Here is a 24,802-nt window from a genome sequence, read left to right on the forward strand (position 1 = left end):
CATTAGATGAGCTGGATATTCATGTTTCTTTTCATTTTTTTTTTTTTACTTTAACAAAATGAACCAAGATTTCTAACAATTTCAATAAACAGTATAAAGCAAATCAAAGATTTTACCTGAGTTTCTGGAGGGGCAGGGTTGGCAAGGCTCCCCAAAGCCATGTTCAGGATTGGCACAGCAGCATTCAGACTTGGTCACTGCGCCAGGGAACGGCCGCGAGCATGTGCCCATCTTTATGGCGCCGTAACAGGTGGTCCTCATGTGTGTGTCCACACACACTCTCCCATCTACATCAATAGCCAGGCCTGGAGGGCACTCGCAGCGGAAGGAGCCCTCAGAGTTGATGCAGCGGCCGTTCATACAAATGCCAGGTGTCTGACACTCATCAATATCTGATGAAGAGAGGGCAAATGATGTATACATGTCGGCTTCAGTTTTTGAGCTACGGCAGACAGGTGTACAGAATGGTCTATCTCAATTAGTAAATTGAAGGAAAATGCCTCCAGAAATTACTTAAAACAGTAAATATGCAAATTATGAGTTTCCTATAAAAACAATCTAATGATGAGTTTTTATAATCATTATTCTAGATGTTTAACATCTAGAATAAACGTCTATAAAACCACATTTGAACCATCTTGGATTATGTAAGTCAGTGTTTTACATTACACTGATCTCACAGCTACAGTAACTCATGAACAACACGACAAAATTAAAGGAAAAAAGGCTTACATTTTTTCAGAATAACAGTCGTAAATAGAATCCCTTCTAATTTTTAATGCTCTATTTAAAATACGTAAACACACAACATATAATTATGAAAAGATAGACACAGAGAGCTTGATAGGGAATCAGGTCATGGGGAGTTAGCATTATCTAGGTTGTATTTGGGATATGCACCTGTGCTTTCTGTGTTATGGTGTGACTGCAACGCAATGACAGCTACTCTTAAAGTTTCCAGACAAAATCTCTCAACAGAGACTCAAAAATTCATCTATCTATCTGTTTCTAGGCTGTGCATAATAGCACCTTGGGGATGTTTCAAAAAGTCTGACTTCTAAAACAAAACTGCACAAATGGGTGCAAAAAAGGGATCTGCAGAATTTCAAAGAACACCAAATCTGTCAACACTTTTTTGAAGCAGCCTGTTTAGCACAAGACTTGAGGTCTCTGTTTGTACTTTATAAATCAATCATACCGGTGCAGTAGCGTCCGTTAGGTGCTAAAGCAAAGCCGGGCTTGCAGATACACTTAAAACTGCCGTCCTCATTGATACACATGCCATTCAGACACATGTTGGTGGTGGCACACTCGTCGTGATCTGGAGGAAGACAAGAGGAAAATTCAGGACAAGTTTATAAAGGTGAAAGTTCATGTCAAGTTTGACCTGTTTCTGTGTTGGCTCCTTACCAATGCAGTTCTTTCCATCAGGAGTGAGCTCAAATCCAGCATTGCAGATACACTGAAAGCTTCCCTCTGTGTTGACACAGCGGCCATTGCGACACATCACTCCATTCACAATACACTCATCAATATCTAAAGAGAGGAGCGCAAGCAGAGGAGAAAGAAGAAGATGCTTGTGGCTTAGTTTATTGTATTTTAACCACCAGTCATACTAAACTGTGCATCAAAGCTTTAGGGAAATGTGTTTAAACTACTTCAGTGATACATACATACATACAAAATTTATATCAAAGAAACATCATGGGGAATTGTTACAGTAATATAGTTTGACAGCATAGTCAGACATACCAATGCAGGCTTGTTTTGTCGGGGTTCCCTGGTAGCCCTCATGGCACTTGCAATGGTACGATCCAGGTGTGTTGACACAGTCTCCATTGATACATGGATTACTCATACACTCATCTACATCTGGAGAGAAAAAAATGAACCTATGTTACCTATCCTGACTGAATGGATTTAAATATCGAACACAAATAACACGATTCACATTTGAGCGGATTTCTCCTGCAAGCATCAAACTACACTTGTTTTAGGTTCCTTAAATCATCAGAAGATGGCAGTGCAGCGTCACACTCAGGGAGGATATTGAGAACTGAATGAATACCACTGCATCAAAACTTGTACAGTCTACAGCGTGTGTGTGAGCACGTTTCTTACCGATACACTCCCCACGAACATCCTGTCTGTAGCCCATGTTGCACTCACAGCGGTAGCTCGTGGGTGTGGGAATGCAGCGTCCATTCAGACACAGGTTGGTGAAATGTTTGCACACATCAATGGTGTTGTTCTCACGAACCGTGTCTGAGAATACACAACAGACACATTAACAAAACACAGCAGGCAAACAAAAACACGACATAGAAATACAACTTATCCGACTCTAGAAATGTGCCCTTTTATCTAGTGCCATTTAACAGACTTATTCAGATCCACAGAGCGACTCACCTATATGTCTGTGGGTCTGAAGTCCTCCTCCATTGCCTCCAAAGCTTCCTCCATTACCTCCAAAGCTTCCTCCTCCATTGCCACCAATGCCTCCATTACCGTTTCCATTAGGTACACTGGGGAACTTGTATCCATAATTAAACCCGTTACCGTTGCTGTTGGGGAACTGTCCGTTGGGGTAGACATGAGGGAGACCATGTCCTTGGGGAACACCCACAATACACAGACGCCTGAACTGGTCTACAAGAGAAACAGAGATCACAGGAAACAAGTCAGAGGATGCATTCTACTGAAGGTTATGTTTCATTTGTTACCATCCAGATGGAACTGAGGAGGAACATATTCATCAGCTCTCAAGTTGTGCCAACAAAGGTTTTGTGTTTAAACAGTTTATGTGGATTATTATAGCAATTCAGACTCAAAAGCACTTTGGATCACCATGACCACTCCTAGTCCTACACGTACTCCTGGAACTGCAGAATTCACAAAAGCTATTGCACTTATAAATTATGATGTTCTTTTGTTGAAGTTTGTTATTAAATTGACCATCTAACTGTATGAGTTTTACTGGTTTCAGATATGCTTTGACTGGAGCAAAGCCTGACCAAGTAATAAGAGAAAAATGTGCATGCATAATGATCTACTCTACTCTGCTTTGGCATGTAGTTACAGTAAGTCTAATGTATCATTTAATTGTATGGTAAATGGACTGTACTTTGACTATATATATACTTATATAGTCTATGTGTATACAGTATACATGTACAGCACTGTATGTATGTATGTATGCATGTTCTTCACTTAGTTTGACAGTCACAATAAATCAAACACACATCCTATTTTGGCGGTGCCAGTGAAAGCTGATCAGTAACAGATCAGTTTCAGATCATTCGGTCTCACGCAGAGGAAGAGTTCTCTGAATTCCAGCTTGACTGAGGAGATGATGGGTCATGGCTTTATTTACTGACTGTGCTCATGCCAAATCATAGACAATCTATTGTGGAGACTGCCAGTTTTTTGTCAGCAGAGGAAGAAGCTGATGGATGTTCTGTTCATTTCAATATCCATCACTTTGTTTGGGATCAGCTAGCATAGATGTTGTTAGAATCATGTGTAGTTGTCAACAACTGAAACGTGGGATTTGCATGTATCCTCTGTTCTGTGTATCTTGTTTTTGTGTGTACTCACCAGATCCCCTGACAGGGCACGTCTCAGGGATCTGTCCCAAAGCCCAGCAGCGTCCTGTGTCACAGCAACATTGCATCTTGGTGTACTGACCACTCAGCTCCGCAGCACAGCGGCCGTTAGCCAGAGCAGAGAAACAGGTGCCCATACGCTGATCTGTAGGAAGAGGAGACATATTAACAGAATTAGACACCTGTATGAATTTTTCATGTACGTTATTATGTTTTATGTTCAAGAATTTCTTGGGTTATATGTTTCCCCTGGCTGTGAGAGACACATTTCCCTTCAGGGACAACAAAGATAAAGTTGAAGTTTAGGCTGAAACAGTGTAATTCAATCATCAAAAATTTAAACTTCCTACTGTATGGACATATTAATATGCAGAGTTGGAAAATAACACAGTACATTTTCCCATGATCTTGAACATGAACCTTTGAGGTATTTAGTCATTTAGATTAGATATCTTGCAACACTTTTATCCAAATAAAATTTTAAGAGCTACTTGCTGACCTCCAGTGGTTTAACTTTAACAGAGTACTCCAGGGTGTGTCAGTACACTGTGACAGCACTGTTAGGTGTAGTTACAGGTGCAACAGAGCACACCAAACAACTCCCATCAGGTAGATAGACATAGTAGAGGTACAACAGACTTAAAACTTTTACCAAGAGAGGGCAGTGAAACACTGCTTTTCAGCCTAGTGTTAAGTTACTCTTTAAATGCAGGACTTCAGATAACAAACTAAGCACTTTTTCCACCACTGACATTATATGTGGGAAAAGGTTACAGGTAATCGCCGCTCTCAAAACAGCAGTGCTGTAAGTCAGAGGGCTGGCCTGGCCCTTACATGGCGGCTGGGGAGGAAGCTTCTTTATGGGCTGGCAGTGGGAAAAGTTGCCTGGGGTCTCAACGAACTGCAGGAATCTGAAGGGCCTCCATAAGGGGGTCGGGGGTCTTATTTGTTACAGTTTTCCAGGTCAGGGTCAGTGGGGCAGGAAAGGAGACTGGGGTTCAAAGAGTGTGTGTGTGTCTGTGGGTTTCTGGGTATAAGAAAAATACAAATAGAAGGAAAAAGGCAGAGTGCGAGGGAGATAATGCATGTGTATTATTTTAGAAAGTGAACAACATATGTGAGAGAGAATTGCATCTACAGAAAATAGGGGGAGAAAAGGGAAAGGCAGAATGACGGTGGGAGGGGGGTAGTCGATTATCTCACTAATGAGCCAGCAGGCTGAAATTAATCAGTTCCATGTGGAGCAATTCTTGCCAATTAGATAGAACATGAGGGACTGCGCTGTGTCTGGGAGCACATATAGTACAATACACACACATTTAGATGCAATTACACAAACAGATATGCATTCCCATACATATCCACACAAAATATGCATGAATACACACACATATGCTTGTACAAATACTTACATACATGTACACAAATACACACAAACGCAAACTAAAAAACATCCCATAGGAATGACCGAGCTAGAGGCTGGGTGGAGGAGAGGAGGAATGAAGTGGGGGGTGGTGCTGATGAGGATGATGATGACTAAAATTGGATCCAGACCGTGGTTTGCTCGCTAGTGTCGCTCCACTACACAAGCATATGCTTTCATTTGGTGAGGTGTTTTTACAGACTGACTGACTGGACAGGTTTTATTTTGCAAGCTTCCACTGTGTGACAGGGCATTAGGCTCTGATTACTGTCAGGCCCCCCAACAGCTCCCACTGGCCTACTTCATCACGGTACAGTACATCCCACAAAACATAGGCCAGTACACCTAGAGCCTACATAATATAGTCTCCAGACCAGAACTATACATCCTGTTCTGGTCTGGAGGCTAGAACAGGATGCCTCCAAAGTATCTGTAGGCCTTGGCTACAGATAATTTATAGAGATTGTGCCTAAATCAGTCAAACCAAGAAAAAGGTTTTATTTGTGAAACAGTTGAATTGTTGAATCTCAACTAATAAGCTGTTGAAATGTTACAAAAACTCTATAAACTATATGTAGGCATATATATATAGTTTGGTTTTGTGTGGGTTTACTTATCTCTGCCTCTGTCTCCCAATCTAGTCTTGTCCATTTTGGAAGTTTGACAGAGGAAGGATATATGGGGGTTGTGTCTGGCACCTGTTTTTTTTTTTACTCTCTTTTTTGTCTTTCCCCTCAGCAGGCGGCAAAAGAGCAACTGGAAACCGCAACTGAAGGAAGCGAGGTGCAGGATCCAGATGTCAGAATGGTTCAGTTTTGGAGATAAAGAGTTAAAAAAAAGAAAACAAACAACAGCCAGAGGAGACGGAACAAGAGAAAAGATCTAAACGGAGATGGAAACGTGCACAGTTCCAGAGTAAACTGACACTGTCTACTGTAAATCACTGAACTGTTAGCTGAGACAGTGAGTTTTGGTGTGATCCACACTCAGAAGAAAGACAGAAATATATAGACAGAGTAACATATCTCTTCAGGGGCAAAGAAGAAGAAAGGGGGAAAAAAAGAAAAATATGGACATGCATAAATGGAGAACAGATGGAGAACTTTTGGGTTTGGGTGATTGGAGCACTCTATCAAAGTGCGATCCACATACACATCAACACACACACACACACACTTCACGTGTTTGTTTAGGAAAACACAACCATCTTCTGTCACCTCTTCATCCTCTTTTTCCTCTTCTCCTTCCATATGTTGGCTGTTGTCTCTCCCATTACCAATTGTGATCTTTTTACTCTTTTTTTACTTTTATTTTTATTTTTTTGCATTTTTCCTCTCATTGCTTTTCTGTGTTCCCATGCCATTTTCTTCCTGTCTACATGTACACTATATGGCCAAAAGTATCGAGACGCCCCGTGCCACTGTGGCACCTGAGTTCCAATTAAAGAAAATCCTAACACGTAGCATAGAATAATAGTGTGCTCCAAATTTTTTGGCTAGTAAAAAATCCTTTCCCGTCAAAAGATACCCTGGTGATGCCCCGGTGATGCCCCGGTGCACAATGCCACGTCTATACAGAAATGATTTTCCCAGTTTAATGTGGAACAACTCAACCCCATCAAACACCTTTGGGATGAATTTGATCACTGACTGCCAACCACACCTTATCAAACATCAGTACCTGACGTCACTGATGCTCTTGTAGCTGAATATGAGCAATCCCTGCAACTAGGTTCCAACATCTTGTGGAAAGTATTCCCAGAACAGAAAAGGTTTTTACAGCAGCATATTAATGCCCATGACATTGAAATTACGTGTTGAAGGTGCGGTGATTACACCACTATATAACTAAGTGATATAATATTCGGGTGTCGTAGAAAAGGTTTCAGTCGTAGTCATCTGGACACTGTTTTCAGAATCAAGACGTTTCGGCTCCCATCCGGAAGTCATTCTCAAGGATGGGAGCCGAAACGTCTTGATTCTGAAAACAGTGTCCAGATGACTACGACTGAAACCTTTTCTACGATAGAACACTCCTGGACAAATGAGGGACTACACTGTCTAATATTCGGGAGTCCACATACATTTGGCCTTATAGAGTGTATTGGTTCCACCGTGCTGAGGTTAGTGGTGCCGTCTTTCGTCTTTCCTCTATTTCCCTTAAAAACACCATATGCCTGTTACACTGAAGCTAAACAATCCACCACACTGACAGGCAAGCTCACACACTACCTGTGAGATCAGCCTCCACCTTGTTTATGTATGTGCACGTGTGGCCACATGTGAGAATTGTTCTTCTTGGCATTTTTGATCCATTTTCTCTCGAACCTTTTCCAAAATAAAAACAGAGAAGCTCTGTATTTTGGAGGATGGTTTACTTTGCTATTGGAGGATTGTTGGGCTGTGCTTGTGATGCTGATAGGGTGAAACAGACAGACCCTGAGCTGTCCGTTTTGAGGCCAAATCTTGTAATAATATATTAACACCTGGTTGTGTTTCACTGTGGCTGCCATGAGGGGTGAGGATTGCAGGAATACATTAACACCTGGTAGTGTTTCATGGGACATGTCAGTGAAGTATGCACCGTTCGTGTGTCAGCGTGTGTGTGAATGAGTCAGAGGAGCACTAACATTAGAGTAGATTAATGCTGTCAAGGCCAAATAGTGTGTGTTTGTCTGTACATGGTAACCACGGTTCTGCAGGCCAGCTCGACTCACAGGAAGCAGTGATGGAGAGAGGGAAGTTACGGGCCAGATGTGAAGCTTTTAGCTAGCCATGGGGTGAGGAAATGCACAAATGAGAGAAATGTTAGAAATGTGTTGTGTATGTGTGTGAGACTCACCCACACATCTGGAGCCATCTGTGCTGGACATGTAGCCTCGTGGACAGGTGCAGACATAGCTACCAGCAGTGTTGGTGCACTCTCCTCCATCACATACACCAGGGATGGTGCTGCATTCATCAATATCTGAAACACACACACAAACATACAGTTACATTCATAAATACCTCCGTTCATCACATCACGGGACACATCTGTGGAGTACGCCTCACGCCAGCTCAGAACATTTTTTCAATGTTCAAAATGTCTTTGTTTGGAAAGATGCAGAAGCACGCTGCAGTAAAAGTTTATTGCACTGGAGCAACAGTTTCTCCCTGAGGAAAAATTAAGCAAACCAAATGGATCTGTAGTCTACCAAAGTGGAATTACTTCACTTCTGGTGTGTTGTGTTCTGTTCAGGCTAAAACTCAAGCTTGTGAGCCATGACGTGCAAATGACAGGAACAATCCAACTGTATAAACTGTGAAGCTCAGTGAGATAAGAGCAGCAGCACTAACCAATGTAGGATTCTTAGGTCAACCAATGCTAAAATAGCTCAAATATATTATTTATCATGTTAACCTCTCTCACAGCACAGTAACCAATCAAATTGCAATTAATTAAACAAACAAAAGACTCTACACACAACAAACAACTAAGCTGGGTATTTACAGTAATGTCTCTGAAAACACAACATCTAACATTTGAGAAGTTTGGCTTCTTTTGTTTATATTCCTCAAAGTAAGGTATAAAAAGGTACCATTTTGGTATTGATACAGACACTCAAGTATCATATTGGTCTAGTATATTTTGAATGATACCAAGCCCTATCAACGGGTATAAGAGTAAAAAGAAAAATGGTCAGACTATAAAGAGACAATAATCAGTAATAGCATTCCTGAAAACACACACAGCTTGTTTTACAATAAGATTGGACAACCCTGCCATTTTATGGGAACCCCAAATATGGACAGAAATCAAATATATGTGCAAGAAAATTATTCCATTCACAAGGGACCCTGCAATGTTATAAGTCAAAACATATGTATGTATACCGCTCAGCATTTGGCTTGATTATATGTGCAAATGTGGTATCTACAATTGTTTCCAGTGTACCAATGGCAACTAAATTGAAAGAAATGGCCGTACTAAAAGAAACAAAATTCCCCAGGTTAAAGTGAATAAGCTGACCTTATTAAAACGTGCTACGGTTTGACTCAGAAATGTGTACGATGTCTGACAGTACCATGGCACAGTACTTGGCAGAGCCCACCTTGGTGTGGTTCACTTTATGATGGTATTAAGTTGTATTATTTGGTGAGGCGGGGCTTCATTGCTCCATGACGGGGGGGAACCCAAAGTGAAGTTCCAGAAGGTATTGGGTTTTTATGATGTGTCACGCTTATTTATACGTATATGTAATTACTGCACCACTGCGGGGCATAATTACAGCATTAGTGCAGAATTGGTGTGTGCGGTAATGTGTGTGTGTGTGCCCTACGTGTTTAGTTGGAAAAGTGATGGGTGTGTTAGTGTTTGTCTTTCTAGGAGTAAAGAGCGTGTAACTTATATCGATGTGAGTCTATCTGTGAGTATGTGTCTGCGTCTCAGTGTGGATCTGCACTGTAACGTCTGCAGTGGGAAGCTAAGAGGCTGTTCTTCCCCTGCTGACTCCTGTCTGACAGCAGCGGCACAAGGCCTAGGTGAGGCTGTAAAAACCCAGCCAAATAAACCTTGTGTCAGCAACAGCAACAGCACGCCAGACATTACGCTAAACACAGACGTAGCACTGTGGGACTGACTCTGTGTGTGTGGAGGGAAATGTGTGTCACCTGGATAAATGTCTACAACTGAGCCATCAAATCTGCCATGTGTAACTGTGTGTACATATCTATAACATTTCAGATAAAGTATATGTGTAATTTAGCCAGTTTCCATTGTTTCATCTAATCTAAACATTGATGTGTGAAAGTGTCTGTGTGTGTGTATTTGTACAGCATGAGTGCGTGAGAATAGCGCAAGCGTAAGAGCAACGGGGAGGTCCGTGTGTGTAATGAGAAAGTCTCCCAGATGCCGTAAGTGTTTCTTTGTTCAGGACTAACAGCTGGTTTTAAGCCAAACGACTGTATTTATGGAAGGAAAATGGAAGGAGAAGCAGAAAAAGCAGAAAGAGGAGGAGGGAGAGAGACTGTTGAGCACAGTCTGAACTAAAAGCAGGCCATAAAACCAGGTGCCTTGTTGTGCCCAAAACGATCAGACACCCATGACATCTTAAGTGCAGCTCATCTTAACTGCTCCAAAACCTCACTAATTTCACTGTGAAAGCTCTAAGTGAGGCTGTTTGTGTATTAGCTAGAAGGGCATTTCAATAAAAACCTTCCCCAAAGGACCTGGTCTGATTGTTTGTGAGATTTCAGTACACATGTGTTTCCTGCCGATCCATGACTTAAGATGCACGTCAGAACTGTTCTTTTGTTTTAACAAGCTTTACAAACACTGAACTCTTTCTTTTCTCACTCTGCACGGGTCAAATGAAGGAATTACAGAATATCAGTTAATTTTTCAACAGAAAATAACAAACGTGCTTTCTGATTAAACAAACTTATTAATGAAAAAGATTCACATCATCTTGAAGTTCCATTTGCTGAACTGAATAATTGGGGGTTTGCCAATCCTACTTCACATCACATCATTGATCAAATTTCCTGCCATGTGAGGGCCTTTTTTGACAGTGCCGTCATTGTTGTGCAAGACATCAAACAACAGCAGCTGCACAAGCAGTGAAGCTAAAAAACCTTCTCAAAATGTCCTTTCTTGTCACATTTTTATATGTATGCTGATACTTATTAATTACCATCAAATGTCACTTTTGACCTGGAGAAGTGATAATGGAGAACTGTTTCCTGTGTAATGCTCACAAGATCAGTCTTAGTCAATCAACAACAATTTTAATTGAGTAATAGTTCACTTAATTTATCAAGGCTGGTTCCAGCCTTTAAAATGTGAGGATTTGCTGCTTTTCACTGGTTTATTTCATTGTTTTTCAGACAAAATGAGAATTTCATCCTTTTTCACTTTTTCCTGACATTTTATAGATTAAACGTGTTAATTTAACTAATTAACTAAAACTTAAAACTGCTATTTAAAGTAACAGAGATTAATCAAGGATGAAAATAACTATTAGTTACAGCTCTAGTCCTGTTGTGACCACGATCACCTTTGCTGAAGAAAATAAAAGTTAACACTGGATTTAAAGTGGTGGAAAGAGGCAGAGTGTGTGCGAGTAACCCTCAGGGTCTCTAAGAACCAGCTGTTTTTCCCTCTCTCTCCCCCTATCTCGTCAATCACCACATAATCATCAGTGGCCAGTTTCCTTTAATATAGCGAAGTAATGTAACTAGAAACATTTGGTGACCAGGAAGGTTGTAGAAAGGTTCCAGAGCTTTATAATCCTGAGCTCCTGCTGTGTTTCTACCTTGTCTCAAAGTGTCCTTGAGTCGTGTGTAGTATAACTGCTCAGCCCACTGTGTGCTGTTTGGTACCAGCTGGAATATAACATCCACACCCAAATCTCTTTGAGTAGTGCTGAGCATCTCTCTGGTAGCACTCATTCCCTCCTTACTGTAAGTCCTGAACCAAAATCAAAACTGAAACTGGGACTCTGGTGAATTTAGTGAAGTCATCCCCCATTTCCTCCTTCATTCCCTGTGACATAAATCACTTTTTATGTGTGTGTCATGGTAATTGCTTCCCATGAATCTGAAGGTGGAGACGCTAGTTTTCAGCAAATATAAATGGTTGTAGTCTTCCTGTTTCTGGTGCAGCTCGTAGCCATGCTACAAGTTAATAAAAGGAGAATTTAGATAATTATCCATACACTGATACACAGTACGATAGCCAGTTCAGCCTTGGTCTTGTTCAGTAGAATAGATGTCATCTGGCTGGAACAGTTTAAGAGCTTTCTGTAATCCTCCCTAAAGACTAAGAACACATCGGCTGCACAACCCCTGCCTGGCTAACTATCAGACCGTTTAGCCTGGGCATTGTTTAAATTCCACCCAATCAACACATTGTAACGTGAATCCACTATGCGTGTGTGCACGTGTGTTTCCATGTGTATTTGTGTGTTTATGTGCACATGTCCAGACTTCTTTAACTCTGAACATGTCGTCACTTTTTAAAACGGCCGTAGAGATTTGTGAACTGATCCCAGTAAACCCACAGTTATCATAAAGTGCACGGTCCATGACTGTCTCACCATGAACTCAATAAAATCTAATTCAAGTTATACTGAATTCTTTTGGATTGGCGATAAGTTAACATACTCAAGTACTCTGCATTCAAGCAAAGTTGATATATTTTGTGATGCTTTGACGATTATTACATTTTTTAAAAATCAGCTTGTAGTTATTAGCCGTTAATAATAAAGTTTGTAGCTTGGTTTTCTATCTTTGCTTCATATCGATGAATTCAATGCTGTTTTTCGGATCAGATCAGTCTGTTTTACAGACTAAATGATGAATTAGATCGCAAATAGTTAGCGACCAAATTGTAGTTACGCCTGAGGAATATGTGTGATGGTTGCACTCACTGCTACAACCTATAGTATTATAACACTGATTCCTTCAGAGTGAAGTTCTCATTCCTCCTTTCCTCCTCGAATATCAGCTACAGATCAGCAACCAGCAATCAGTCAGCAGGAAATCAATGTCTTACTCAAGGACACTTCAGCAGGACAGATGTTTACCACAATGGGAATTTGTCTCCCTGCTTACTTCACCGCCCTACTGCCTCTTTCTTGTAAGAAGTGTGTTTGAAACCCAGCTCACACTGCGCTGCTTTATCTACCTCATTAATATTTTCCCTGTCACTCATCATCTGGCAATTTAGACGATAATGGCAGCACATCAAAAATGGCCGCTAGTCCTCATGGTCTGTTTATTGACCAAGGTTACGCAGATCTGATGGCCATACATTTTTTATGTAATTCCTATAATACTGTTGCTCCTCATTATGAAGATTTCTTTCTTTGTGTTAAATCCATTACTCAGACTCACCTTCACATTTGTGGCTGGTTTCACTCTGACGGTGGCCAGCGGGACATTTACACTCGTAGGATCCCACAGTGTTGATGCAGTTACCTCCGGCACAAAGACCTGGCACTGCCTGGCACTCGTCCACATCTAAGAGAAGGAAGAAAAGACACAGAAATTGGTGAGAAGAGGTATAAGATAAGAACACATGTTTGAATAATTACTGGCATCTGCAAAGCATTGGTTTAAGAGATTCAGCATCCAATGTTTGTAATACATCAAAATCTACAAAAAAGGACTTCAAACAATGTGTATTCTATAAAAATATAAACTTTATATCAGTTAACTATGGTTCAAAGCACGTTTTAGAGCATGTTTCGGACACACTTTCTGTTGCTAAAACACTGTTCGTTCTTTTATTCTACTTTTTTGCAAAGGGAATGGGGTAGAAATTTGTAGTAACTTGGCACTGGCTGTGATGTCTAAGACAACTTCCAGAAACACCCACCCCAGCTATTATTTGAATAGCAAATACCTTTTTCCCAGCATTCAAAGTGAGTCACTTTTACCAGTATTGGGCATATGTCAGTGGGCAGGTTCCTGTAAGAAACAGTAGATTCCCTGGTACACACACAAACGTACACACATAGTGGGTTTATGTCAGCGCCAGTCACTAAGCAGGGTCCAGGCATTGTGAATGTGCAGCTATACTTTAAAAAACAAAAACATCCTGTTTCTAATCATTTTAATACATGAAATCTCTGATTCTTTCTGAAAATACTGTATAGTTTTGAGGAACTCAGACAGAAAGACAGAATGGAGACAGAAAGAAAACATCTAGCAGCCAACATCCTGATGTGGAGCCTGGAGTGCAATCCTTACATTTGGATTCATGGTCAGGTGTGCTTTGTACTGCTGCCAGGCAAGGCGTTGCTCTAGGCTCTCTGGCGATTTGGTGTGTGTGTGTGTGTGTGTGTGTGAGAGAGAGAGAGAGAAAGAGAGTGGAGAAAAAACAAAAAAAGAGATTCAGAAAGAGAGGTTAGCACAGACAGTGAAAAAGAGAATAAGAGAGGACGTACGTGACACAAAGAGATGAATGATTGTTTCACACTGGCATACCTCCAACATATGAGCAGCCTGGCAGCCACGTCCAAAAGAAAGGAAGTTGTGGAGCTAAATACAAGCTAGTTACTGATCCCAGATGTATTACCTTTTCAAATAACCCTCATAAATAATGTATACAGACTTATTTGTTTAGCTGGGTGGGTTGTCTATCTATTTGTCAGGCATATGTACATCAAAAACTGTTGGTACATACAGTATATTTTCCAGCCACTAGCTATTGTACCTAACTACTTCCTTCATGGCCCTGCATGTTATAGTTGTCAATTGTTGTCAAAAAATAAATGATATGATATTTTGTCCATCTAACTCAATTTACACTTTCCCAGCATAAAGCACAAATATATGGGCCCCCAAATAAGGATCCAGGAGCAGTTTATGAAAAGGTTAGCGTGATTTTGGGTCTGTGTCTCTGCCTATAACTAAAGCCATGCAAATTACTGGCTTGCGCAATTTCATGCCAAAATAAGGACCTGCATTGGATTGCGCCACTTGATCTGCATAAACATAGCTGGGGCCACTCATTTAATTTGTTCATAATTTGAATCGCTGGATGAATGGGAGATTGTTCAAGGCCACATCTGTCCTTGTATATACATGACCAAGTAATTTGCACTGGGCTATTGACAGCCAATTAAGTCGAACAACTATAGGTATAAGTTTACCATATGTAACTTTCTTTTGTAAACAACACTTTTTGTTTGCTATAATCCCCAATTTCCCAGCATTATTACATGAAGGTAATGTCCTTAGCTTTGATACTGTTGAAGTGTAGCCAGGTGCTATGAGCAACAGCAAAAAAATACTAGCGGCCAAAAACACAGTATCCCTCTGTGACGGCTTCAGCTAGACATCAGCCATCACAATCTGCCCAGGGTGGTGCTGGGTGTGTCCATGTGAGAGGAGCTGGATTGAGGCAACAAAGAGCCTGGCTGGGCTCATTTAACAAGGAACACAACCTCCACATGTGTCATATATTGATGCAGTCTTATTGCTTAGTCTGGTCAGGACTATAGGTTATTAGAGAGGCATGCAGAGAGAGTCTGGTCTGGTCTGGTCTGAGGGGGTTCTGGGACACCAGCAGCAGGAATGTTGATGAAAGAAGGTCAATCTCAGTTCATATTTCCCTCAAATTCTCTCTTATAATCTCCATATCTCACTCTTTTGGACCCATTGAGCCAAAGCAGCTTGATTCTGTTATATCTGTATTATATCTGTTAAAGAATGGTTAAGTGTTATTTTTGAGTGAATATTGTGTATAAAATTAATGCTTTAAATATCTTTGATTTGCTTAATACGTGCACATTAATATTCTATATATTATTCTGGTATCATTCGGTGACAGGATGCAACGTGAGGATAAGCTCACATTTTGACTTTAACAAACAATGAAGTTGCAGTTGGGACGTGCTGATAATCACTGAGATATTGACACATAAATAAATAACACCTGAAGCTGTTCACTGTTTACAATTTTTGCACACTACCCAGGGATATGGAGATACATGTAAGCAGTTTCTCCTAAAAAAGACCTTAACAGGAAGATACAAGCTACTAGTATCCGGTTTACTGTGTACATGTAAACACCCCCAGTGTTGTTAACACTGGTTTGAGAATGTTGTGAGCAGCAATAGCAGCTGAGATGATGATGGATAAAGTAATGGCTACAGTGTTTATTGTGATGATCGTGTGTGGCTGAATATGTGTGTTCGAATGTGTTATGTGTATACTCGTTCATCACCGTTAAAAAGAAGTTAAAAAGACCTGCCAGGTCTGTGTACAAGAAAGAGAGGGAGAGAGAGTTTTGTATGTGCTCCAATCTGACCTTGGCAGGCTCCAGTGCGGATGTTGGGGATGAAGCCTCGCCTGCAGGGGTGTGGCTGGGCAGGGCACTGCTCACAGGGGTGTCCCCACGCTCGACCAATGGTAGCGCAGCAGAGAGTTTTAGTGCAGACAATTCCACTGAGCTGGCCCTGACACATCTGGTTGTTGACCTGGGTGAAACATGGCCCAGTCCTGTAGTCTGTGGAGGGAAAGAGGCAAGACCATTAGCTAGTGACTGATTTAACATTTGATTAATTAAATGATAAAACTGTGATTCATTTCCTCGAACACATCTGGTGCAGCATTAAATGAAACCAGAATAAGTACATAGCTGAGAAATTTCTTCTTTATGGAGAAGGCATATTTCCTGTAATATCTATAACCGAGTCAGTGATCTTTTCTTTCTTTCTTTCTTAATTTCACTCAAACAACAAATGGAGGAATGGATGTGGAAACAAGTTGGCACAGCATTAGAGGATGATTTTAGAGACATGACTCACTGGACCCTTAAACACATCCTCAAAGTTTAATTGTTTCAAATGTTTAGTCTTTGGATCAACAATCGGCTTACAAAGTGGAGCATTTACAAGTAGCAGCCTTTACCAGGATTTAAGAAAAACAATATGAGCGTTGGTAGCAACATAACAGATCACGTCAGAACACGTGATTTCAGGCATTTTCTAATTAAACCTGCTCAGATTAAACTGCAAAACACATCCACACTGTTTCTTTCAGCAGGAACTTAGCAATAGGACTGGAATGACTGCGATGTATTCAGTCTCTGTGGTAATAAGTTAACCTGTTGGATTGACATAGTGAAGCACATTCCTGTACTTTAAGTAGGAGTTGATGGTGGTTTGAACAGTGATGGTTTCTGTTTCCATCAATATGACAGTACAACCAGCTAATGGCAGTGTGGTCATCAATAACAATCACCCTGTGACAATCATTCCCTCTAAAGATGAATGTGACATTTTAATGCATGTGTCATCTTTGGGACAATGCGCTTTTGTGTGACTTTGCAAAACACATATGCAGTCACACAACATGTGTTGCCAATAACACAAATGTAACACAAATGTCTCGTGGAAGTCAGAAATATGTGCTCAAATTGCACCTCCTATCTTTTGGAAAAGCGTGGTAACAACAGTGAAGAAAAGGGGAAGTAAATACACACAGTCATTCAAACACACATTGCGAGCAAACACATTATGAGAACAAAATGTCCCTTTCTTAAGAGATCACCTTGCCTCATTGCTGCGCTGCTGTTTGCCAGTGAAACTATGGCATAATCTCGCTAAATGCACTTCACAAATTAGGCACAATGATCTCATGCTGAAACCATTTCAGCAATACGGTGTTCGTCTTTTCAATCACATACAGCCTAATGATGGTTTGCTTGTGGGAGAAACCTCTATTAAGTTCTCTGCAGTGGCGCCAAACTTAATATAGTCTTCATTGTCACAGTGGAGATGAAAGACAAACTGCATGGTTGGCTAGCCAAGGCTGTGACAGAGAGATGTGGAGGAAGAGAGCGACCTGCTCAACTCTGAAGGACAAAATAAGATGGAAAGATAGGAATCAGCGGTGGTGTCTGGTGGGAGTCCCTCTTTAGATTTATTGGTTCCTTGTGCTACATGAAAGGGAATCACAGAGAATGGGGCAAAGAGTAGGAGACACAGAAAGAAAGAAAAAAACAGAAAGAGAGAGGAAAGTAAAGTAGGTCAAACTGAGCATGCAGAGTGCAGGTTGGGGCTTATGCCAGTTCTCCCTCTCGTCCATCTGTCTTCATTTCTCTTTGCCCACTGAAGGTCTTCCTGTCTGTCTGCTTTCTACTCTCTCCTTGCCTTAAAAAGACCCAAACTAACAATGCTATAGTCCATCTCTCAATACTTTTCAACGTCACTACCCTTCATTACCCTGTCTGTGACACTCCCAAAGCCCACTGGTTCCTGCTGAACACGTAAACCTTTAAAAATACACACAAATAAATAGTTTACATTTTTTTAAAAGCTCAGCAATTTCCTAAAACAGGTGGGTACTATAGTTTTTAGCAAACATTACTAACTATAACAGAAGTAAATAATGCATTTGTTGGGGACTATTTTGAGCTGCAAATTAATACACCTTTGGTGCTCTAGTGAGCATGTACTGCAGCAGGACAGTGTATGTGCGATTGACTAAAAGTAAACTACAGTGCCCATGTTCATGGTAATGAAGGAACATGTCAGCCAGCTCAACAATGTGGCTAATTGATGTGTTTTTAATAGTTTTAGTCAGGAAAGTTAGTCTTGTTTTGGGACTAGCTGATTAACAAATTAAACTGAAAACAGCTCAAACAGACAGTAAAGACAGAAAAAAAATAAGAAGGAAAACCAAAGGCCAAAAAATTTATGGTGCTTCCAACCCTTTAGTCTTTGATTTTAAGATAAACAATCAACAGCATCTCCTCTTAGAGGAGACTGGACTCTCCCACACTCTGATCATCCAGCAACACTAGACAGTCGCACACAGCAGCCAAGTTCAACAGTGTATGCGTGTGTGCTAAATTAAATATATGCATACACATACTTTCTTAAACACTTCACTCTCTGTTACACACGCATGTACACACAAGAATGCACATACTTGTCTGTGTAAATACACATGCCTGAAGGAAAACACAGCATCTGTCCAAACTGCAACGTTGAGCCAAACAAAAGACTGGAGCAGCAATCACAGCCTTCTTTAAAAGCACCAAATAACAAACAGTGAAGAAAGGCTGGCTATTTCACAGTGTCCCAATCAACGTGTGTGCTCCATGTGTTCAGGCTCTTGTTTGTGTGCGTGGTATGCACATCTGTATGTTAAGCATGTAAATTCAGTGGACACGTGCAAGCATGGGCACGGGCAGGTTAGTACAAGGGAGCAATCCAACACCCTGACTCGGTCCTGCTGACAACATTCGGAAGTAATTTTGTCTAATTAGAGTTCAAATTGCTCAGTAGATCGAAAACATTCACCAGATCCTTTCTCCTCTCTATCCTCTTTCCACTCCTAAATCCACTGTTAGCCAACCTCTGTCTCTCATCCAGATGTCTCCGGTTTCATTCATAACCTCTATGCTCAAAACCAGCATACATCACAATGAATAAAGTCCTTTTCCTCCGATAATGAGAATGTGTCCACTTTGTGTTAGACTTAATGGAGTCTTCTCATTTTTACAAGTTTATAATACTTTTATTTCATAAACATCAGCACTTCTAACAAAAGTTTCCAGGAATTGCTGCCAGTTGTAACCCAGCCCAGAGTTTGCTTAAAGCCATGGATGCACTTATAACCTTTCACCTAGATCAGTCCACATAAATTAGCCAGACAGTCATATCAGGCGATGTTAACGGGTTCTGACCATTCACATATGATGATGTTTTTGTAGTGAAGCCAATAACATAAGAATCTGTTATTGCAGAAAAACGTGATCACTCATCAAAGTCTGTTACTCTTTGCTCTGATGGAAGTTGGATTAAAGCAAGATAAAATACTGTAAAGGCTGAGGTGAGAAAATATTTAATCCTGTCTGGAACTCAAAGTCTTCTGGGAAAACATTTTCCCATCAACCCCGTCCAGCTATGGGATCGGGGAGATGAGACAGGTCATTGACCTGAGAACTAGAAGGAGAAGACAGGGAATGAGAAATGGCACAAGAGAAGAGGAAAAATCCCATTTCAGATTCATTAATAATGGCTGAAGTATTTATAAAACTCCCGGGAGGGGAGGTCTGGGAAGATAAGACACTTGAAATATGAGTTGGTCACATGGAAATAAAGCTATCATCATTTATACATACTTTCCTATGACAAGAGCTCAACAAGTCAAATGAATAAAGAGAAGAAATATATACTTAAACACTTGCCTCTGGGTGTGCGTGTGTGTGTGTGTGTGTGTGTGTGTGTGTGTGTGTGTGTGTGTGTGTGTGTGTGTGTGTGTGTGTGTGTAAGCATGCATGTGTTTTCACACCGGATGTCCTCTCTAGACTTTATACAGCTGGAAGATTTACTCTGAGCCTAAACGTCATGCTGTTACTCACCTGTTGAGAAATGGAGAAATGTTCTAATTAGCCTCTGTGCATGTGTGTGTTCATGTTTTGTTGGTGTGTGCAGGCTGAGCACGTCTGGCAGGAATTTCTGATTGCATCGCACTGATTGTGTCCGTGTGTCCTTCTGCTGATGTGGATATAAATAAATGATTCAAATGTGCGGGCTTGTTTGTTTGTGTGTGCATGTTTGTGCATGTGTGTGTGTGTGTGTGTGCCTGTCCGTGTGTTTGGGAGGCCAACCAGAGCAGTCTCTGTTAGTCTTATCAGCGCCATTTTCAGCAAGCTTGAAATCACTCTTTTCCTTTATCCCTAATCATTTCTCAAGGACTCTGCTCCTTTCATTTCTTCCACACCAAAAGCAGCCACCCAAAACGTGACTAAATGTTTAACACAGCACAAACACACACACATACATACAGGGGATAACAACTATGGGAGAAAGGCAATGGGAGAGATAAGCCCTCAGCAATCTACTGAGATCTGAAGGTCTGAAGCCGCTAGCTAATTGCTGTGTGTGAGGGTAACTATACTGTACAGAACACACATGATTACATGGAAAAATCTACACACATTCAAAATATAAAATAGTTAGTTTCAGGCATTTTTAACATAATAATTTTGTGCATCTATACTTGTTGGAACTGTGACTTCATATCTTGTGGCATCAAGTAAGTTTTCTGTCATTGTTTCTATATTTCACCCATTGTACTGTAAAATCTAACTTGACTTCTACAGTTATTTTTGTCTCGTTGGGAAACTTCCCATCACAATACTGTCCAGCAGTGGAACAATAATGCAGACTCTATTGAATGCAGACACTGCCAGGCAAAAACAAAGACAGGCAAGTGGGCTCCAGACTCCATCAACAACTACCACTCATGGGACATGTTCCTTATTCAGTGAGGGGTAAGTCTTTGTAGTGCTTTCTTAACTGCAGCGAGAGTAAATCAGAACATTTTTCATCAGGCCAGATCAAAGACAGCCTTCATCGCCATCCTGTGAGGCTACTCAAATATTGATTTGAACAAACCAGAGCCTCTAAATTTGGCCTGGGCACTCGTGAATAATTTCCTCAACTTTTTGTTTATGAGATGCATCATCAAAATTTAGTGCCTCCTTGAAAAGCAGACACTAAAAACAGCTTGTGAAATATGACGTTCCTAATTACACTTAATACATAACATGATGATGTAATTCAGAGCACATAATCACACATAGTATCTGGATGAAGTACAGGGCTCATTACTGTATGTTAGCCCAGTGAGACACATTTCCAGACATGGATTAAAGCATAGTGTTGTAGAATTTTAAAACACTGTTAGCCAGTTCTTTTGACTCTAAGTTTTATTTGCTCCTTTGTGGCTTGATAGGGTTCATTGTGTGTCTTGCAGAAGAAATTTCTGCATATGGAAAACACACATATGCAATATAAGGCAACGCCATGCTGCATTAGTATATAATTTACAGATTTGCTGTAAATCAAATTTAGCATGGCTCCAAACTGGCTGACTCAAACTAAATTGTCATTGGGAATTCTTTCCACAGACTGACCTATGCCTGCCCCTGGGTCCCACCCATCCACAAGCACAGCCATTCTGTCCAGCCATGTTCTGTCCACTCTTATCCAGAGTCAATAGAGCAGAAATAGCACAACTTCGCTTACGCTTCCAGCACCTCAAAATGCCCTTGATGTCACCGCCTGCTGGGGGGCAAAATTGCTCCTCTGCGATTATCGATTTATTTGCTCTGGACCAGGCCACAGGCTGGGATTGGGACTGACCACAGAGGCCGTATAGGTCCACTGAGACAGACTGGACTGAGTAGTGCTGGAGCAGAGCCAGCTTAATGGGCCAAAGCTCTGTGGACACACATCAGCACCACTCTTACACTATTAGAGTACATGTAGGTGAAATGATGTGAAAACATACATTAACACAAATGCATTAACAAGTGCATTAGGGCACATATTGGCGCACGATGCATTCACTTAATGTTGCATATAGACTTAGAGTCTACAGCCATGCTAGCGGCTCTGTGAGGATGTACAATGGCACTGTAGTGATTTGAGCTAAATCCTAGCATCATTGTTTACATGCTTATGTTTATCATGGTGATCATCTTACTTTAGCATGTTAGCATGGTAATATTTGCTAATTACTACTAAACACAAAGTACAGCTGAGGCTGATGGGAATGTCATTAGTTTTAAACCAAAGTATTGGACAAATTAAAATTTTGACCTGATGATGCCACTAGATGGAAAGTGAAAGGATAGCCAAAGTAATTACAATTCATCCTGAAGAGAAAATGAATGTTGAGACATTTCACTTAAAACCACAAGTGTCAGTCTCATGGTGGCACTAGAGGAAAAGTCAGCGGATCACCAAAGTCAGTAGAATTTATCCTCTGAGGAACAGGAACAACTGTACCAAATATCATGACAATCCATGCAATAGTTGTGATATTTCAGTCTGGACCAAAGTGGTGGATCAACCTAAAGACAAGCAGACCGACATCACCATAGAGACAGACCACATGCACTAATATATAGAAACAGAATGGTGACACACGCACAGAGCTGTTGCACAAGAGATGGTGCAAATCATTTTTGATTAAGGAGGAATGACTAACTCTAACTCTATCTTGTGCTAACCCTAACCAAAGTCAGCAAGCCTCAGTCACACACACACACACACACACACACACACACACACAAGCTGCACACAGCCACATGTGCACATATACCCCAGACACAAACACGCAAGGGTTTCCCATGACTCCATCCTGCACACCCAGTTCACCCATAATGGTTGACTTTCACTGCCTTCATAATCACAATTCATCAGCTGTCTTCTCACTGAATCCCACAGTAAATCTACTGACTCATGGACTCAGTTACACAAACTCTCAAGCCACAATATAAGCGCACGAGGTTACACCACGGACGCTCCATTCTTTTCAGGCCAAACCCAATATTAAAGAAATGTACTGGTCATTTATCAAAATGATTGAATATCTCATATTTAAATTTGAGACCAATTTTTTTGGTCAGTGAGTTAACAATTCTTCTAAGCTGTTTTTGGGCAAACGTTAACGTAGGACAAATTTTAAAATTTTACTTGTTTGCTAAAGATTCAGTAACAAGTTAAGCAAAAAAATAATAATGTTGCAGCTGATTAAATTCAAATTGTTGAGGTCCAGCTTTCAATTTTCATATCCAATGCACAGTGGCTATGATAATTTTTTATTCCTGTTGTCACTAATATAATTCATGAATTATGCACTTAATTTATACAATTTAGCCCATCTCCTCTCTCTCTCTGAAGGATATTGGACACCAAAACACACACATACAAACAAAGATTTATAAGTGTTTCCCCTGTGAATAACTGCAGGTCCAGCAGTCTCCCCATTCCTCCAACATGGTGAGTGTTTGTACTCCCCTCCACCAGGTTTTGTGTACACAGCTGGGGAGTCCATTTTCATGTTCACCCTGTCCCTCCTTTCTTCCTCCCTCCTCCCCTCCATCCCTCTCTCTCTCTCTCAATGTCTTTCCTACCTTGCTCCACTCCTCATCAGGAAATGTCCACGATCACTCCACAAAGAAAGTCTTTTCTGTCGGCCCTGTGGGGATGTTGGGGGAAGGTGGAAGGGGGAAGGGGGGTATTTATTGCCAGATGTCCCTCTGACAAACTCAACCCCCAAAATGTTGTATTTTCCAAGAAAACAAGACCCCAGAGTTTCATGGAGAAATAAGATGAGGGACGGAGAGTAAGAGGAAGGCTAGAAAAGTTATAGAATTTGATGAAGTCGTAGCCTCTGTTAAAAACATAGGGAAGAAAATAAGCGAACACGACACAAAAGAAGTCTGGAGAAAAGAAGATTATTTGAAGAAAACAGAAGATGAGTGTTCGTGGCAGTTTTTTACATAAGCGTACTTAAATACGTACACACACACATGTATATATATATATATATATATATTGGTAGGAAAGGGCAACGCAGAAGAAAGGCTGAGATGAATGAGGCGAGTGAACTTACACGCCAAGAATTTTTCTCTACCTCAGTGTAGGTAACAGCAGGGGGAAGAGGGAGGAAGTGGAAGGTGGGGGTCACAGAAAGGTGAGTTTGTGACAGAGAATAGCTGAAGGTGTAAAGGTTCCTCTCCTTCTCTGAAAAGGTGAACTGAGGTGAACAGAAACTAAGCCATCAATTCCGGTATTTTTTTTATCTGCCTTGGGACTGTACCACCTACTTCCAACACCCTGCCATCACTTCCCACCGCACACATACCTCAGGCTTCTGTTCAAAATTCAGGAGACAAACACCCACTGTTTGTCTGAGCTAACTGTATGAAGTCATCCACATTAGAATAGCCTCAATGCTCACCAAGCACTGAAGTAATGAACTAACAGAGTATATCTGGACTGATAGGAACAACACTAATGCCTGCACGGCCACATCAAAGCCTTCGTGGTTCGATATCTCTATACCATGGTCTACCCCGCCAATCTGACTGCTTGGCTTCCATCTCCTAGGGAATCAGATCCTGGCTCAGTTGACTCCCATTTTTGATAACGGCTATTTTAGTCAAGGTACACACGATGGAGTTACATTTAAAGAAAAATTCCAGTTTTTTACAACCCGAGTTTTATTTTCATACAATAGTAGTGGTCATTAATGTTCATCAATTACGATAACATTTTTTACACCAAGTTCATTGCTGACAGTAACAGGACAAGGAATGCAAGCTCACCTAAGCTGTACACAAACACTCACTTTAGCCATATAAACCACATATTTGGAGGTGAAAACAGTGAGCTCACAGAAAATAATCCCTCATTGCAGAGGAAAAAATGTGTGCACGCCCAACTATGTTAAGTAGGTATGTTAAGTATAGT

At 40.9% G+C, this 24,802-nt stretch overlaps 1 protein-coding gene across 2 annotated transcripts in view; it reads right to left on the bottom strand.

Moving 5' to 3' along the window:
- The window catches only part of fbn2b (fibrillin 2b), a 73,785-nt gene that overhangs the window by 26,230 nt on the left and 22,753 nt on the right, over positions 1-24,802 (bottom strand). For both annotated transcript variants that reach the window (XM_044199443.1, XM_044199442.1), the window contains 10 exons: positions 15,829-16,026; positions 12,906-13,031; positions 7,870-7,995; positions 3,598-3,750; positions 2,410-2,649; positions 2,122-2,265; positions 1,753-1,872; positions 1,411-1,536; positions 1,199-1,321; positions 117-392 (listed from right to left, as the gene is read on the bottom strand). In XM_044199443.1, coding sequence (XP_044055378.1) covers positions 117-392; positions 1,199-1,321; positions 1,411-1,536; positions 1,753-1,872; positions 2,122-2,265; positions 2,410-2,649; positions 3,598-3,750; positions 7,870-7,995; positions 12,906-13,031; positions 15,829-16,026 — 1,632 coding nt within the window. The remainder of the gene's footprint in view (positions 1-116; positions 393-1,198; positions 1,322-1,410; positions 1,537-1,752; positions 1,873-2,121; positions 2,266-2,409; positions 2,650-3,597; positions 3,751-7,869; positions 7,996-12,905; positions 13,032-15,828; positions 16,027-24,802) is intronic.

This window comes from Siniperca chuatsi, linkage group LG6 (genome assembly GCF_020085105.1).
Source record: "Siniperca chuatsi isolate FFG_IHB_CAS linkage group LG6, ASM2008510v1, whole genome shotgun sequence".
NCBI classification, from domain to species: Eukaryota; Metazoa; Chordata; class Actinopteri; order Centrarchiformes; family Sinipercidae; genus Siniperca; species Siniperca chuatsi.